Here is a 16,652-nt window from a genome sequence, read left to right on the forward strand (position 1 = left end):
GCCTTATGCCAAAAATACTACTTAATGTTATAAAGAATACTACTTAATATTACTTCCTTAATATTTTCTGAGAATTGTTATTTCAAAGGATAGCTCTGCAGAATAATTTTATTTAATTTGCTGTTTTTAGATCCTTATTCATTTGTTAAAATATAAATTTTATTGGGACTACACAGAATGTTACCATATAGTCATTTTGGAGCATTTTTATTATGAAATAATGACGTTTTATAATGAAAAACAGTCCTATTATAAAGTAAAATTGAGAGTAGCCCGAATAAAGTAAAATTTTAACTAATAAATAAGAATATAAAAACAACGCTACACACTATTTGGCAATATGAAAAGTGTTTTTTTTTTCATGACAATAAAGTTGAACTGAATTAGAATTGAGAGTGAGATAATGGGACAGACTGTGTGTGTGTGTGTGTGTGTTATGAATCAGGTCTGTTCCACAGAGGTCTTATTCTCCGGTCTCTGCTTGCAGACTTTTTTGTGGTCACTCTTTAGAAGACTGAAACCTCTCTTTCTGTGCGTGTCCCTAGATCTCTGCTCTTTCTCTTCCATTAATGCTGACAAATCTCTCTCTCTCTGTCCGGCTCAGGGGAGTTGTGGTTTCTGAAAGGTTTCTGTATGTTTCCCATGCCTCTATCAGTCTATGTCCAGGAAAATAATATATCCGCCTGAAACAAGAGACATTGAGAGGAAAAGTGCCAAAACAACCGATGCAAGTGAATCGCACACACAGACCTTCGTAAAAATGAGACGAGAGACAAGTGTATTCACTGTTTTATAACTTCATCATCTTTTTAATCATGTGTAATCTTAATCTCACGTGTAAACAAATTCAGAGGAGACCTCCATCATTGGCCTTCTGCTCTTTATAAATAACATCCTGACCTCTCGTTTGGGATTCCAGATGTCCAGACCTCACATTTTTCTCTCATGGACAGAATTTCATCAGATCTGCTGTTAGGACCATATATTTATGTACTAAGCATATTTATGAGGAATATAATGCAAGAACATTGGTGACCAGCAACAAGAATTCAATGCTCTGAACATCTCAATTGTGTTCTTACCCAGACTCTGAATTCCGACAAAGAGGGAAAAAAAAAAGATCTTGGTGTCTAGAATCCAAATCTAGTGGCTGATTAATCTCATTAGTATCATTTAATCAGGGTTCAAACATAATCAAACGTACAGTACCTGAAAATGACGATTAACTTCACATGAACATGAGAAGAAAGGTAAATGACCCTTTTGATAACAAAGTCCATGAAGCACAGCTGACCTTCAACAGAAGATATGACTTTTTCTGCTTCCCAAAGGTGGGTGTGTGTGTGGCTGTACATCGATTATCTCATTATTTGTTCCAGTCAAAACATTATCAGTAGTGAATTTTTTTTTCTTCCAGTAGTGATTTTGCAAATTAAATAAAAACAAAGGAATCACAGCGTGTTAGAGCTACAGTGCAACTGTTCAGTCATTCATGAAATAAACAACAAATATTTACAAACAAAATTCACAATTATAAAAAAAATACTTTTTTTAACATTCACAACTAAAGATAAAGAGATGTGTTTGAGGGCATTTGCACTTTAAGTGTCTATGGGAAAATCAGTTACAGAAATGTTCTGCGCATTTGTTAATCACGTCGTCCAAATGATTTGGATTAGCAGTGTTTGTACTGAGATTCAGGCAATGTGACAAAACACACCAGTGTTTATGTGGATTTGGAACACCATCTACTGGAGATGAACCTGTACTTCCTCTCTTTATAAGGCTTCAGAGCTTATTTGGAGACTAGAGAGGCAGATAATGTTGTGTTCAATGTTTGAATTGGTGTCGTTTGTGTTTTGTAGCGTTGAGTTGTGTGTGACATATTCTTTACATGTGTGTAATGGGTTAAAACCGAGGGAGCGTTTGGAATCATAACTGCGCATTTGCATGTAGCCATGAGTAACAAGTCCGTTCATATTCACAGATGAAAACATCCAGAGAAAGCTTCCGAATAAAAATGATTTTAAAACTCTAATCTTCTTTGCCATAGTAGCATTTTTTCATGTTTCTCAAACCTGGATTTGACCTTGACCCTTCATTACAGCCATCACAATCAAGCTTTAAGAGTTAACCATGATTCTCTCTAGCTCTTTTCCTGTGGACTTTATTTTTTCCCACCACCCCTAATCACAGCCCCCTCTCTTGCTGTCTTTCTCTCTCTATGTGAGGTTGTGGAGAGGTTGGCTGACCCTCATGCAGCTCCAGTAAAGTGCCCTGGCCAGCGTCAACACCACCAGCAACAACGCCGCTGCCCAGGAGGCATAAATACCCCCATACACACGTGCCTGGGACCACGTCCCTGCCTGGAGACAAACACAGACAATAAGAGAATACAGGTTTTGAGGTTATTTTCACAGGTTGATTTACATACACTTGTTACTATACTTTTATTCACTATGATTTCCATTTCAAATAAATGCTGTTCTTTTGAACTTTCTATTCATCAAAGAATCCCGTAAAAAATGATCATGTTTCCACAAAATTATTGCCAAATTCTCTGGGCGGAGGAAAGGGAGGTAACCCCTGTTATGACATCATAACAGGAAAATTCCAGATCAGCTCGTCTGAGCTGTCATTTTCACAAAGGCAGAAAGAGGCAGCCAGAACTCTGTTTACACCGATCAAAATTTCTAGCCACTTGGGGACAATCTTCATGCTAGGGGAACTTATATTAATGTTAAACAACCTCATAAAATGAAAATGTCATGCCATGGGACATTTAAGACTGGTAATGATGCTGAAAATTCAGCTTTGCCATCACAGGAATAAATGACATTTTAAACTACAATAACATAGAAAACAGTTATTTTAAATTGTAATTATATTTTACAATGTTAATGTTTTTACTGTTTTTTTAATCAAACAAATGCAGCCGTAGTGTGCATAAAAAAACATTAGACTTTACATGATCATGAACTAACACTGAACAAGTTTTCAGCATAGATTTCATGTCAACATTCACCAAAACATTTTTGAAAATTAAAAGTTGTGTTTGTTAACATTAGTTAATGCAACATGAACAAACAAAGAATTATATTTTTTATTAACTAATGTTGACAAAGATTCTTAAACTTTGTGAACAAAATATTTGTATAACATTAATGTTACACAAATGAGTGTTTTTATATTTAATGTTAATGATTTTAACTTCACTGTAAAACATTTATGAATATTTAATATGAAAATTCAAATTAGTTAATACATTAATGTTACACAAATGAGTGTTTTAATATTTAATGTTAACTTTTTGCGCTCTAGTGGTTAATAAACAGAACTGCATGTGTCTTGCGGAAGAACTTGTCATAGACATAAACAGAGAGAAGTAGCTCCGGCTTCTCTCTGTTTATGTCTATGGCGAGTCACGCAGGGACTGTGCTCCTCCGCAGTGGTTCCTACCAGACCGGTCTGAAATAGTCCCAATATAAACACTTATTATAAGTGTACCATAATGATTCAGGGTAAGACAAAAACACAGTTTGGAAAATGGATTCATGCTGTACATTCTCATTATATAATTTTTGTAAATCTTGAACACAGAAAAAGTTACGGACAGCAGCTTTAACCTCTTAAGATCTGGGACAATTTGTGGGGATTTTCGCCTGGATTGAAGCCTACTCAAATTGAAAAGCTTCCCATACACACATACAGTGGTCTAAGTTCAAAATGTTGGTGTCATTTTACAGGAAACCCTTTGAAATTACATAAAACACTGCTAAAAGTGATAAACATGTAAGTATATGTTGTCTAAGCTGTAATGACCCCCCAAAAAAGAGACGCTTTTTTATTTTTTTTTATTTTTATAAATTCAGTTTTGAAAGTGTGTAACTCAGGCCCTGTGTGCGCTAGCACCCTGCAGACAGTTTGGGCTGTTTCCACTAAATTCCAGAAATTAGTGGAAAAAATAATTTTGTCTGTGTCATGTTGTATGCAAGATTTATTGTTATGTTATTACAGCTCAGACAACCTATACTTACATGTTTATCCCTTTTAGCAGTGTTTTATGTAACTTCAAAGGGTTTCCTGTAAAATGACACCAAAATTTTGAACTTAGACCACTGTATGTGTGTATGGGAAGCTTTTCAATTTGGGTAGGCCAAATCCAGGCGGAAATGGTACCAGAGTAATTTAGTGTAAATACGTTACTTTTTGTAAAACAAATGCCAAAGTGATGCATATCTCCAGAAAGTAGAGACTCTAAGCTTTCAAATGGTACCACATATGAGGTCAGAGCTCCTCCACAGACATTTAAAATTTAAAAAGTATATACATGATGATGTCAGGGTCCGCGGACTTTAAGTGGTTAACTTCATTGTAAAAATTTATGAATATTTAATATGAAAAAAAATGCAAATTCATACATTTTGGACTCAGCTTGGAAATAATAATGCACCATCACAAAGCATTACAGAAATGGTTCACAGTAAGTGATATGCTAATTATACACTAAAAAAGAGAACAAAAGCAGTGGGCATTTGCAACTAGTTTAAATAGCAATAAATTCTATTTTCTATTAGGCAGATACTATTTGAATCTCAGTGTTGTTGTACATTAATCCGTATACAATAATAAAGAGTGTACATGATTATATTTATTAAAATTATTAATTGGGTGTCACCTTATTTGGACAATAAAGCCCACCCCACACCTAACCCTAACTGATAAACACATTATTAAACACACATTAGACATTTTATTTACACTTTTTGACTATTTTCTTCATTTTAATTGAAAATAAATGTCTTTCCGATTTGATTTGTGATGGGAAAAGGGAGTAGAGCGAGTTGGGCAAAAGGCAGATTATAACTCGATTTGCGTCAAAACTTTCTGCCACATGCCACTATTGCTACTGTTGACATTCCAGTGTCTTCCGTTATTTTGTCTGGCCAAACCAGTCATTAGTGGGCGTCATTGGGCGAAGTTAGCCTCTGCCAACAAGGAAAGCTATTTCTCCCAAAAAAACTAAATATGGTTTATAATTAATTATACTAAGATGCACACTCACGATCAGACCAGCGGCTGAGATGCTAAATAGCAAGCACAGCAGGTAACACCACAGACTCCGCCTCCTCGGATATCTCTGGCCAATCGAAGATCTGGTGAAGATGAGGAAGAGACCAATGAGAGGAACAGCAGGGGGTATAGGAATGGAACAAGCAAAACTATTAAAAAGGCAAAGAGTGTCATTTCTGCAGCACTAGCATCCGCACAGAATTCCAAAATAATGATTGTAATTGAACAGATGTCCCAAACACTCCCCCAATCAATCATTGGTCAGACAAACAGTTATGGCGCAGCTCGGTACGGCTCACTTTTTGTTGCTTTTCCACTGCATTGTAGGGCTCAGTACGGCTAGCTTAAATAGTTCCACCTCGGTTGAGGTTCCAGGCAAGCCGTACCGATACTAAAATGTGACGCGTGTAAACACTACACTGATTGGTCACTGATTGGTCAGCGTCACTGGATTTGCGACCAGAGAACCCAAACCCGCTAGAAACAAACTTCTTCGTCTCGCAGTGAAAAACAATCAATATGCTCCATTGCTCCTGTGTTGTGCATTTGTTTGTATTGTGCGTTTGTTTGTGACACGTTTACGATGTCAGTGCAGTAGAGGTGGCAAAATTATAACATTCAGTATATAATCCCACCCACTTTGAAGCGGTACTAAACAGCAGTGGAAAAGCAAACCGAGCCAAAGTAAAGCACGCTGAGCCGAGCCGTGCCGAGTTGTACCACGCAGTGGAAAAACGCCATTAGTCCCACCTCAAACTCATGCCATTGGCTAAGCAAAGGTATGCTCAAACAAACAGAGGAATGTTTTGATCGAACCACAAACAACAAATAGCTTATTTCTAGTTGTATAAGATCAGACAGGATATAAAATGAAGGGACATTTATTGAAAAAAAAATACAGCCAGTTAAAGGCACAATATGTAACATTTTTGGACTAAAATATCCAAAAACCACTAGAACAACGTTGTATATTTTGTTGACTTGTGTACTTACATCCCAAATGTAGCCATTTTAACCAGGACACGAACCGTGTCCGAGCATCGCCTATCAATGACATCATACCTGCATTGCCCTTGATGCGTTTTATTAGACAGGTGAGCAACTGTTTGGATACATTCATCGACAGAAAACTAATCATTGTTACATAGCTCAACACGTTTAGTCCTATTGTTTAAATCTCGTTTTCTTGATTTACGGCGAGTACCATGTTTTACCATGCTTAATATCGATCTAGCTTACTGGAGTGTGCAACAAGTGTCTCATAGTAGCCGCAGAGCGAACGCACAGAGTAGCATTTTAACTAGGGCTGTCAAAAGATTTATCGCGATTAATCGCATCCAAAATAAAACTTTGTGTTTACATATTATATGTGTGTGTACTCTGTTAATTATTATTTATATATAAATACACACACAAGCATGTATATATTTAAGAAAAAAATATTTTTATATATAAAACATTTATATTTATATATATTATAGATTATATAAATGTATACACAGTATATACATGCAAATATTTCTTAAATATATACATGAATGTGTATGTATTTATATATAAATAATAATTAACAGAGTACACACACATATATTATGTAAACACAAACTTTTATTTTGGATGCGATTAATCGCGATTAATCTTTTGACAGCCCTAATTTTAACATAACTTTCCACACACTCAATAATGTATCTAATATGATAAAACAGCGCTGTGTTACCCCACATACGCTTGACCGGAAGAAGCAGAAGCGCCCATATGCGGCATAATAAAAGGTCAGTCAAATCAAGGCGTCATCAAGCTACACCTTTGTTTTGAATAAGCGAACTCTAGTGGTGAAAAATTACATATTGTGGCTTTAAAGGCAGTAATGCTTTTGAGAAGCTAAAGCTGTGTATTGGGGGCCTGACAGAGAGACTCACATTAAATGTTGACTTATGATCTAATAAATCATATTTACAGATTAAGAGCATATTGATTTGGTATGTGCAAAAAGTGTTGTGAACGTCGGCTGAGAAATACTCACACTTTTCTGCAATGGGGGCATCGAGCCAGTGTCCTGTCAGTAAACTCGGTCCACTGAAATGGAAATTTGTTGAGAAGCTACAGTGAGGCAGCGGCATAAATAAAACACGAATAAACAGCCATCTGATCTTCTACTTTAACTTGAGCCGATTGATTCGGTCATGATGAATGATAATGATACACTGTGTGTCATATGATGTTGCCGTTTTGTGCGCGTGTATGTACCAGGAAAGTGTTGCTGCAGTGTCCGCAGGAAACTCTAGCTCCAGCAGGTTGTGGTTCCGGACTGGCTGGGCCTGGATGGACTGGCCCCAAATTTATGATCCTCTTACTAGTCCACAGACAAGGGGACAAATATATTTAATTCTTCTTCACATACACTAGTCTGACTGAGTCAAGAAGTGTCGAACATTTCATTTGGTTAAATTTAACTGTCACTTTTTGTTCTGTCTTACCAATAAGGCCGAGGGCAGGCGATCCTTTGGGATGTGACCTTGCAGATGAGAAGACAGTTACAAGGACACCGCACATATTTCTTCCCTGCAGGGGCATTCTTTATGGGCTGGAGAGAATGAAGGTTAATGAAAAGAACAGAAAGAAGGAGAGCGACAGAAAAGAGACTTAATTTTGAGTACTCAAAAATGGTCACTATGTGACATGCTTTTAAACTACACGGTGTAACTTTTGCTAGCAGTTAATAAACAAAAAATCTTGCAGAAAAACAATATAGTGTTAAGAGAGACACTTATTATTAGCATATTGTAGCAATTCAGGATAAGACAAAAACAGTTTGGAAGGTGGCTTAATGATGTACTTGCTCATTGTATACATTTTGTACATTTTAAACAAAAAAAGGTTAGATAGCACACCTTTAAGTTTTGGAGCTGTCAATCAAATACATTATTTAAATCAAATTGATTACATGTATTGCAGAATAATTATTTGCTTATTATACACGACTGTATGAAAGTTTGGGGTCAGTAAAATTTCAAGAAATTTCTAATTTTATTCAGCAAATATGCATAAAAGTTATCAAAAGTGACAGAAACATAAAATATAATAAAATAAATTTCACATAAATACTGTTCTGTCTATTCATCAAATAATCATGCATCACGGTTTCCACAAATATAATCATTTCAACACAAGTATTAATAACACTTTTTTTTGAGCATCCAGTATTAAAATGATTTCTAAAGGATCATGCAACACTGAAGACTGGAGTAGTGTCTGCTTTGCCATCACAGGAAGAATATTTTACAATATATTAAAATAGAAAACGTTATTTTAAAATGTAATAATATTGCACAATATTACTGTTTTTACTGTATTTTGCTCGAATAAATGCAGCCTTGGTGAGCATAAGGCACATTTAAAAAAACATTTTTAAAAATCTTACTGACCACAAACTTTTGAATGGTAGTGTTTCAATATTTGATGACAGAAGCCCCCAAACCATCAGACCTATACCTTTTGTCTATTGATCAATTTCTCAAATTGTACATAGTATTGGCTCTGATAAAACTATGTATTGTTAACAGTCATGATATGAATTGAATAAATAACTGTATGATGCAAACTAAACACATATTTTGAGACAAAACTTCAAAATTGTGCAAAAGTTGATACGCTATTATACCTAATAAATCAATTTTTAAAGCATGTTTTAAGTGTAAATATGCTCTATCCCAACTCACTGTAGCTTCATTGCAGACTCCGCACTTGACCACATGTTGGTGGATTTTGCCCTCAACGCTGATGAGCGACTGGCACACCCTACAGCTGATGACTGGGGCACTGCCACTTTCTGGAGACGTCAGGGGGGAATACGGTGGAGGGTTCTCGCCCAACAACAAGGGTGGCTGAGTCGAGCTCGGAAACGGAGGAAAACCTAAAAATGGAGAGAATTCATTGCAACAATTCAACATAGATACAGGAAATATTGGCTCGTGAAATGGAGTAAAAGACTAAAGTTTCATTTCCTTCACAAAGTTGAAACTGAACACTGAAACTTGCACTTTGGGAAGGTGAAACAGTTCTCTGTCACCCAGGCCATAAGGATTAACAAGAAAATCAGATTTGGTCTCGAGATCAGCTGAAAGGAGCTTTATAAAGAGACTGCTGGAATGTGCCTCGTGAAGCATGTACATATTTGCCTATACTTGTGAGGGCCAAACCTTTCAAAAATGTCCTCACAAATACACTGAAAAAAAGTGACAAAACGTTTGTGAGGATATTTAGGAGTTCTTACTCTTTGAAATGCTCCCAAAATCAAAAGTCATCACTGCCTCTATGAGATGGCCTAAGTAATATGGTGAAACAACCGTGTGTGTTATAAAACAAATATTGTATTCATAAAATTTAGCCTGTATCACATTAGTTTAAAAATCGCCACACCACCATCCTGAGCACGCCCTTTAATAACTTTCTATTGGCACCGCCCACTCCGTGCAATGATTGGTTGAGGTCTCCTCAGCCAATAATTTCAGGCTTTCTGAATGGTCCAAAGACCTGCCAATCGTATGAGTTTGGGTGTAGCTGTTAGCGGATACGAGTCCGACAGATTACTGTAAATGTGTAATGCAGAGACGCCGACTCGCCGGTAAATGGGGATAAATGGGGATAATGAAAACCTTTGTACAGCCGTCCCCAGGCATATGTCTAGTTTTAGACAATCCCCCTATTATTTCGTGTCGGGAAGGCCAATAACACAACAGTAAACAGACCTGAACAAGCCAACAGTGATGTTCATTCATTAGAGTCTTATCAGCCTCCGAGGTGGATGACAAAAGTAAGCAAGGATCAATTCAACATTGATTTGTTTGACAAAATAATATCATCCTTCCAACGCAGGTGTATCGTATTTCGTGTGCAACTGCATTATATGCTTAGCAGCATGTATCAGCGCGCGTGCACGTACGCGCGCACACACTGCATCTGCCTCTCCACTTCGATCCGCCAGAAAATCGGGTCCTCCTGCCTCCGTCATTACCAACGTACAAAGACAGAAATAACAGCACAGAACCTGTACCTAACCTAAATTGTAGTAAATGCAGGGGTGTGTGTGTGTGTGTGTGTGCGCGCGCGCGCGCGGGCCCGTGACAGCGCAGAAACGCGCCGCGCTCGCTACTCACTCTGCGGTTTGTTCGGAGCACCGTGTGGAGCTGCTCCCGGAGACAACCCGCCGTTACCACTGCCGAGAGCTCCATCACCGAGATCCGAGAGCAACGGGGACCGCTCGCCGTCCGCCATACCGAGAGCGAGGCGTAAAGAGGGGGAGCGGCGAGATGCTTGTATTGTTGTGCTACCGGAGAGTGTATGTGTGGTGCCCGCCTGCGTCACACGGCTACGTCCGCTGCTGTGGCAACGCTTGTGCGCATCCGTGTGCTCGGGGGGTGTATTGCACGATACCCCCGAGTAATCGCGCACGACATGCTGTTCATTCGGTCACTTACAACCATTCCAAAGATCACCAAATACACAGGAGACGTGTCTTCTCAACAATGCATGCATACAAAAAAAAAAGAAAAACAAAAGCAACAAACAACACAGGAAAGCAAGAAAAAAAGCAGGGAAAACATTTATATGTTTATTAGGCTGATTATTACAAGAATTAATATGATCGAATAAAGCAGGTGCATGTGCAGTAGCCTACTGAATATAAGGACAACATTTATTGAGATTTTTAGCAGGCACCTGTTACTATTAGGAAGGGCTGCTTTCAGGGTTAAAATTAATCCTGTAAAGTCTGACATATGAAATGATATTCATATTTTTTTCCTTTAAATGGAACAATTTATTGATTAAAAAAAAACATATACAAAATATTTGTAAAAATATTTTTAGAAAGTTTGCAATGTTATGTACTTGATACATATGTGACCCTGGACTGCACAAAACCAGTCATAAGGGTCAGTTCTTTTTAAAATTGAGATGTATACATAATCTGAAAGCTGAATAAATAAGCTTTCCATGTATGGTTTGTGAGGATAGGACAATATTCAACTGAGAAACAACTATTTGAAAATCTGGAATCTGAGGGTGCAAAAAAGTCTAAATATTGAGAAAATCGCCTTTAGAGTTGTCCAAATGAAGTCCCTAGCAATGCATATTACTATTTTTTTTAAAATATTTTCGGTAGGAAATTTACAAAATATCTTGACATGACTTTTACTTAATATCCTAATGATTTTTGGCTTAAAAGAAAAATCTATCATTTTGACCCATACAATGTATAGTTGGCTATTGCTGCAAATACCTGAGCAACTTATAACTGGTTTTATGGTCCAGGGTCACTTATGATTGTGAGAAAATTGACTGCACATTCAATGAAATAAAAGGAAAAAAACACCTAATTTTAATGAAAACGGAAAAAAATATGCAATTTGGTGCAGTTGCTGTTATTTATATGGCCAAAAGGAAAGATACAATTCTGTTAGCTTGTAGTGTAAATTTGATCTTTATAACAATATAACAGACTACTCTGCATATATTAAATATATCAGTCGTCGTTCTATATCTCCCAATATTGTCTAATGTTTAGTTTTATAAGCAACGCTGTCGTTTTCATGAGGGCAAAACATATAATGCAGCACAATGATGATTGAGATGTACAAATAAACGGTCCTTGTATCATATTTTATACTTACAGTACATTTGAACATGATTTTTTTTAATTATGTATTGATAATTAAATAAACCTGTTGCTTCAGTCCAGTAAATATTTATCTTGATATATTACTAACAATATTATTTAGTTATACTTACATTTTACAGCAAAAAGACATTACCACAATCAAAGATGGACGTTTTTAGAATTATACTAAAAGAATTATACTTTTACTTGCTAAAAAGTACAAATTATCAATCATATGGCAGAATAAATGTAGTAGATTGTGTACATACCTTTCAGCAAAGTTTTGATCATGTTGATAATTTAGAAATTCATGTATCAATTATGTCACTGAAATGATTATAATTTCTTCATTTCTGTTCTATATTTATAATAATAAAATCTTTATAATACAGTTTGCTTTAAAATATATATTGTAAACATAAAGAGAAGCAATCATGAATTAAAAAGATTCACTGAAAATTAAAAGAGAAATACAATTTTTTTATAATACTGAATAACAGGACAGCAACATATAAAGGGACTTATTACACAGGCACCTGTTCCTCCTACACTTTATCAGCTGATTTGGAAACATTTTAACATAATGTTTATTTCCTGATTCTGATAAGTTAATTAATTAATTGGTCATGTTTCTGGGTTGGACCCAAGACTGTCAATGAAAACTAGATGTTGTCAACACTGCCTCTGAAGTGTCTCATGGTTCAGTCACTCTCTCTGTCTCTCTCAGATCAGGTTGATGCAGTCCATTGGTCTGTTCATGGGCAGTGTGATCTCCAGTTCTTCCCTCTCCATGATGAATCTGGCATTCCCCTCATGTTTGTGAACTGGGTGAGGCAGGTGAAGGCCCAACTTACTGAAACAAAGAATATGCACATATATTTGCACAGCTAGTGAATACTACTGTTGATGGGGAAAAGTAAAATATTGTAGCTATTGTAGTTTACTCACTACTTTGGAGTTCTGAGGTCAAGAAACGTCTCTCTCACATCCAGCACCAAATCAGATGCTTTTGTGTCTGGCAATTTAACTCTTACCTTGCATGAGAGAGAGAGCAAGAGAGAGAGAGAGATTTTGTGAGATTGCATTGATAATAACATTTTTAAAATGAAGAAACAGCTCAGTCATTTGAGGACAGACAAATGTTTTCCTCCAATCAGCTTTGCTATCTGCTTTTAATGCACTATCAAAGCCTATCTCTTACAGGGAGGAGAAAGGATGTTTCAAACCCCAGTATTTTTTCTTTCTGGTAAATCTCATTACTGAATCGTATAAGCTTTAGATCTTTGAAACTTTAAATTAGTTTTTAAAGTGTAGTTTGCAAATCCGCAATGCTTAAGAGCTGAGATTACAACTTATTCAAGTTTTCTAAACAGCTATGCAACTGTGCATTAAAGTCAAACGTGCTGCGTAACACGAGAATGAACCTCATTGGTTCTTGCTGAAGCTCAAACGTGTTGAGTAACACGAGAATGAACCTCATTTGTTCTTGCAGAAGCTCCAACGTGCTGCATAAAACGAGAATGAACCTCATTGGTTCTTGCTGAAGCTCAAACGTGTTGCGTAACACGAGAATGAACCTCATTGGTTCTTGCTGAAGCTCAAACGTGTTGCGTAACACGAGAATGAACCTCATTTGTTCTTGCAGAAGCTCCAACGTGCTGCATAAAACGAGAATGAACCTCATTGGTTCTTGCAGAAGCTCAAACGTGCTGCATAAAAAGAGAATGAACCTCATTGGTTCTTGCTGAAGCTCAAATGTGTTGCGTAACACGAGAATGAACCTCATTGGTTCTTGCAGAAGCTCAAACGTGCTGCATAAAAAGAGAATGAAACTCATTGGTTCTTGCTGAAGCTCAAACGTGTTGTGTATCACAAGAATGAACCTCATTGGTTCTTGCAGAAGCTCAAACGTGCTGCATAAAAAGAGAATGAACCTCATTGGTTCTTGCTGAAGCTCAAATGTGTTGCGTAACACGAGAATGAACCTCATTGGTTCTTGCAGAAGCTCAAACGTGCTGCGTAACACAAGAATGAACCTCATTGGTTCTTGCAGAAGCTCCAACGTGCTGCATAACACAAGAATGAACCTCATTGGTTCTTGCAGAAGCTCAAACCTTCGGCGTAACACGAGAATGAACCTCATTGGTTCTTGCAGAAGCTCAAACGTGCTGCGTAACACAAGAATTAACCTCATTGGTTCTTGCAGAAGCTCAAACGTGTTGCGTAACACAGGAATGAACCTCATTGGTTCTTGCAGAAGCTCAAACGTGCCGAGTAACATGAGAATTAACCTTATTGGTTCACACACGTCAAGAGAACATACTTGAGCTTCCGTTTACCACAACTGATGTGTGAGTTGAATGTTTATATGTGAATAAAGGGCTAAATTCAAAGTTCAATCTGTTCATCATATAAATTGATCGAGTCTCTTCATAAAATTTGGACTAAACCGTTTAATTCAAATGGATTAGGGTTAGGGTTGAAGCGTCAAAGTGGTAGTTGTATAGCTGTCAATGGATGAACGAAAGTCTGATTTTGAACAACATGAGAGTGAGTAATTAATGACAGAATTTTTGGGTGAACTATCCCTTTAAATTGTATTTAATGACCCCATGCTGTTACGTTTTGTGAATGTTGTATTAATGTTTAAGATTGAATGAGAGAGGAATGAGCAGTACCAGCATGCTGTCACAACACATGGATGAGGGGTCCTTTCTGCTCAAGCCAAGAAACAAATCTTCAGTCCCAACAGACTGTTTCAGCACAATCTCGTACCTAAACATACAAACACACATGCACAGTGAGAGACCAGCTCACTTACAGCTCAAGTGATTTTGACATGCATGTATTCTCTTACTCTGGCTGTGGCCGTGGATCGGTGAGGTCATCAAAATGCGCCCCCTCAGTCACTTCATCCTCATCCCAAATGCCTTTGCTGTTCTTCTTTACATAGGCTGTGCTACCTAGAAGGAAGAGAGAGATAGAACAATATAGAAGGATGCTTTTATGTTCTCATAAGTGAACCCATAAGAATCAGCATGGTAATAGCTGAATGTAACATCATGTTTAACAGTTTCAAAGTAGTTATAGCCAATAATATTTAGTATTTTAGCCAAATGCATACATGTAAAATGTAAATGTAGTAGGCCTATTTAATAATACAATATATAAGAAAACATATATATACAACACACACACACACACACACACACACACACACACACACACACACACACACACACACACACACACACACACACATAAAATGTGTGTTTGTATATAATTTTTAAATAATTAGAATAATATTATACCCCCTTTGTGTTTTTCCCCCGAATGTGCAGCAGGAGAGCCGATATGTCCCGGGCCCATCTTTGCTATGGGCTGCACTTTCTGAAAAAAATAAAATAAAAACAAAAGAAATGTTCACTACTTATGCTTACCGCATTAAATACATTATATTATATTACTGTATTACATTACGCATTATACAGCCGACGATGTAAAACGGCATAAGATCAGACCTGAAGATCTTCTTCCTCATCTTCATCTTTTGGTGAGAGCAGGGCGGACAGCGCCTGGAAATTATGTACGGACGCAAGACCCTCCATCTGTATTATTCGCTCAGTTTTGACAAGAAGGTGAAGTATTTTTTAAAAAGTTTTCTATATACTTTCTTTGTAAGGCGTCTCTGTGCTTCTCTTCCGGGTGCCTATAGTTTATTGTTTCCATGGAGACTTCACGCGGGGTTTTGTAGCTGTTGCTAGACGTGTTTTTTATGTAAAAAGTAAGGCATGAAACTCACAATCACCACCACCATCGTTGTAAATTATTTATTATCAATAGTAAATTTACAGTTGGCATTTGTGAAGTCTTTAATCGTTGTGTTGTGAATCGCTGTCTTTAGAATACTTTTTAAAGTGTAACATACAAGCTACAAGTAATAAAACAAGTTTTTTAGAGACTGGCCATGTTTTCTAGTGTTGGATAAGTCTGTATATATAAATATAGATTTATCTGTGATGCAGTAGAATCTCTACTAAACAACAAGAAAGTTATACCCTCAAGAGGTAGCACCCCAGAGTGCAGTGAATGTTTGCACCTTTAAGTCGAACCACTAGAGGGCGTGGTTGGTTAACGTTACGTTGTCAAAATTACTGCAGGCCTGAGGCAGTTTGTGATCAGTAGCCTACGTTAGAGTTGTACAGAGAAGTGCTGGATTAATGCCTATTATGAATGTCACGTGAAAACAGACGGTTCAATATAGTTCAGAATTGTGTCTCCTTAAAATATTGCTGCCATGTTGGTCAATGTTAGAAAACTTTATCAAGTCGCTTGACCTGAGTATTTGCAGGGACCCACTTTTCAATATTTTCCTGAGAAATTAGGTTAATTTGCTCACTGTCCCTCCCCGAAGCCTCTCAAATCTCTATATCCCCCAGGATATGGAAGCCTAGTAGCAGACTATCAAAACATAACTTACTTAATTTAAAGATTATTAAAGTTAAATTTTTATGAAATAAAATTATTTCTAGATCTTTGAGAGCCATGTCTATTAGTCTGCTTCAGTCAGGGAAACTGACTGTGCGTGTATTTAACTTTAAGCATGTGGAGGTTTACAAAGTCATTGTCACATATGAATTTGTTGCCTGCAGCAGTTATAGGGCGAATCTGTCAAGGTAGTTATCAGTATTCCATTCATGTAGTTTCTCTCTCCACTTCCACATCTTTCTCTCTCTCTCTGCAGCATTCTTTCTTTATGGTCATAGATCTCTTTTTTTCTCATATTATTCACAAAAAGACTTTTTCAGAGACTCTCGTCTTTCCATAGTCTTTCCTTCACTGTCCTTCACTGAGCCCTTCACTGTCTTATTCTGCCATTTTCAGCATTCCTGAAATGTAGTATTGTTGTATCATTGTGAGT

General features: G+C 37.0%; 2 protein-coding genes across 2 annotated transcripts; both read right to left on the reverse strand.

Annotated features, from left to right (window-relative positions):
- Positions 1-773: 773 nt before the first annotated feature.
- Positions 774-10,465, reverse strand: pip4p1a (phosphatidylinositol-4,5-bisphosphate 4-phosphatase 1a). The gene is made up of 7 exons (XM_079819430.1): positions 10,230-10,465; positions 8,793-8,986; positions 7,551-7,657; positions 7,321-7,426; positions 7,097-7,149; positions 5,066-5,156; positions 774-2,366 (listed from the first exon to the last, which is right to left on the reverse strand). The coding sequence occupies exons 1-7, from the start codon at positions 10,345-10,347 to the stop codon at positions 2,223-2,225; spliced, it is 813 nt and encodes a 270-aa protein (XP_079675556.1). The 5' UTR covers positions 10,348-10,465; the 3' UTR covers positions 774-2,222.
- A 1,255-nt stretch (positions 10,466-11,720) lies between these two features.
- dnaaf6 (dynein axonemal assembly factor 6) lies at positions 11,721-15,444 on the reverse strand. The gene is made up of 6 exons (XM_079819370.1): positions 15,253-15,444; positions 15,043-15,121; positions 14,589-14,694; positions 14,410-14,506; positions 12,680-12,765; positions 11,721-12,584 (listed from the first exon to the last, which is right to left on the reverse strand). Exons 1-6 carry the CDS (start codon positions 15,337-15,339, stop codon positions 12,455-12,457), a joined length of 585 nt encoding a protein of 194 aa, XP_079675496.1. The 5' UTR covers positions 15,340-15,444; the 3' UTR covers positions 11,721-12,454.
- Positions 15,445-16,652: the final 1,208 nt, after the last annotated feature.

The sequence above is a fragment of the Gobio gobio genome (assembly GCF_949357685.1).
Source record: "Gobio gobio genome assembly, chromosome: 6".
Classification (NCBI taxonomy): domain Eukaryota; kingdom Metazoa; phylum Chordata; class Actinopteri; order Cypriniformes; family Gobionidae; genus Gobio; species Gobio gobio.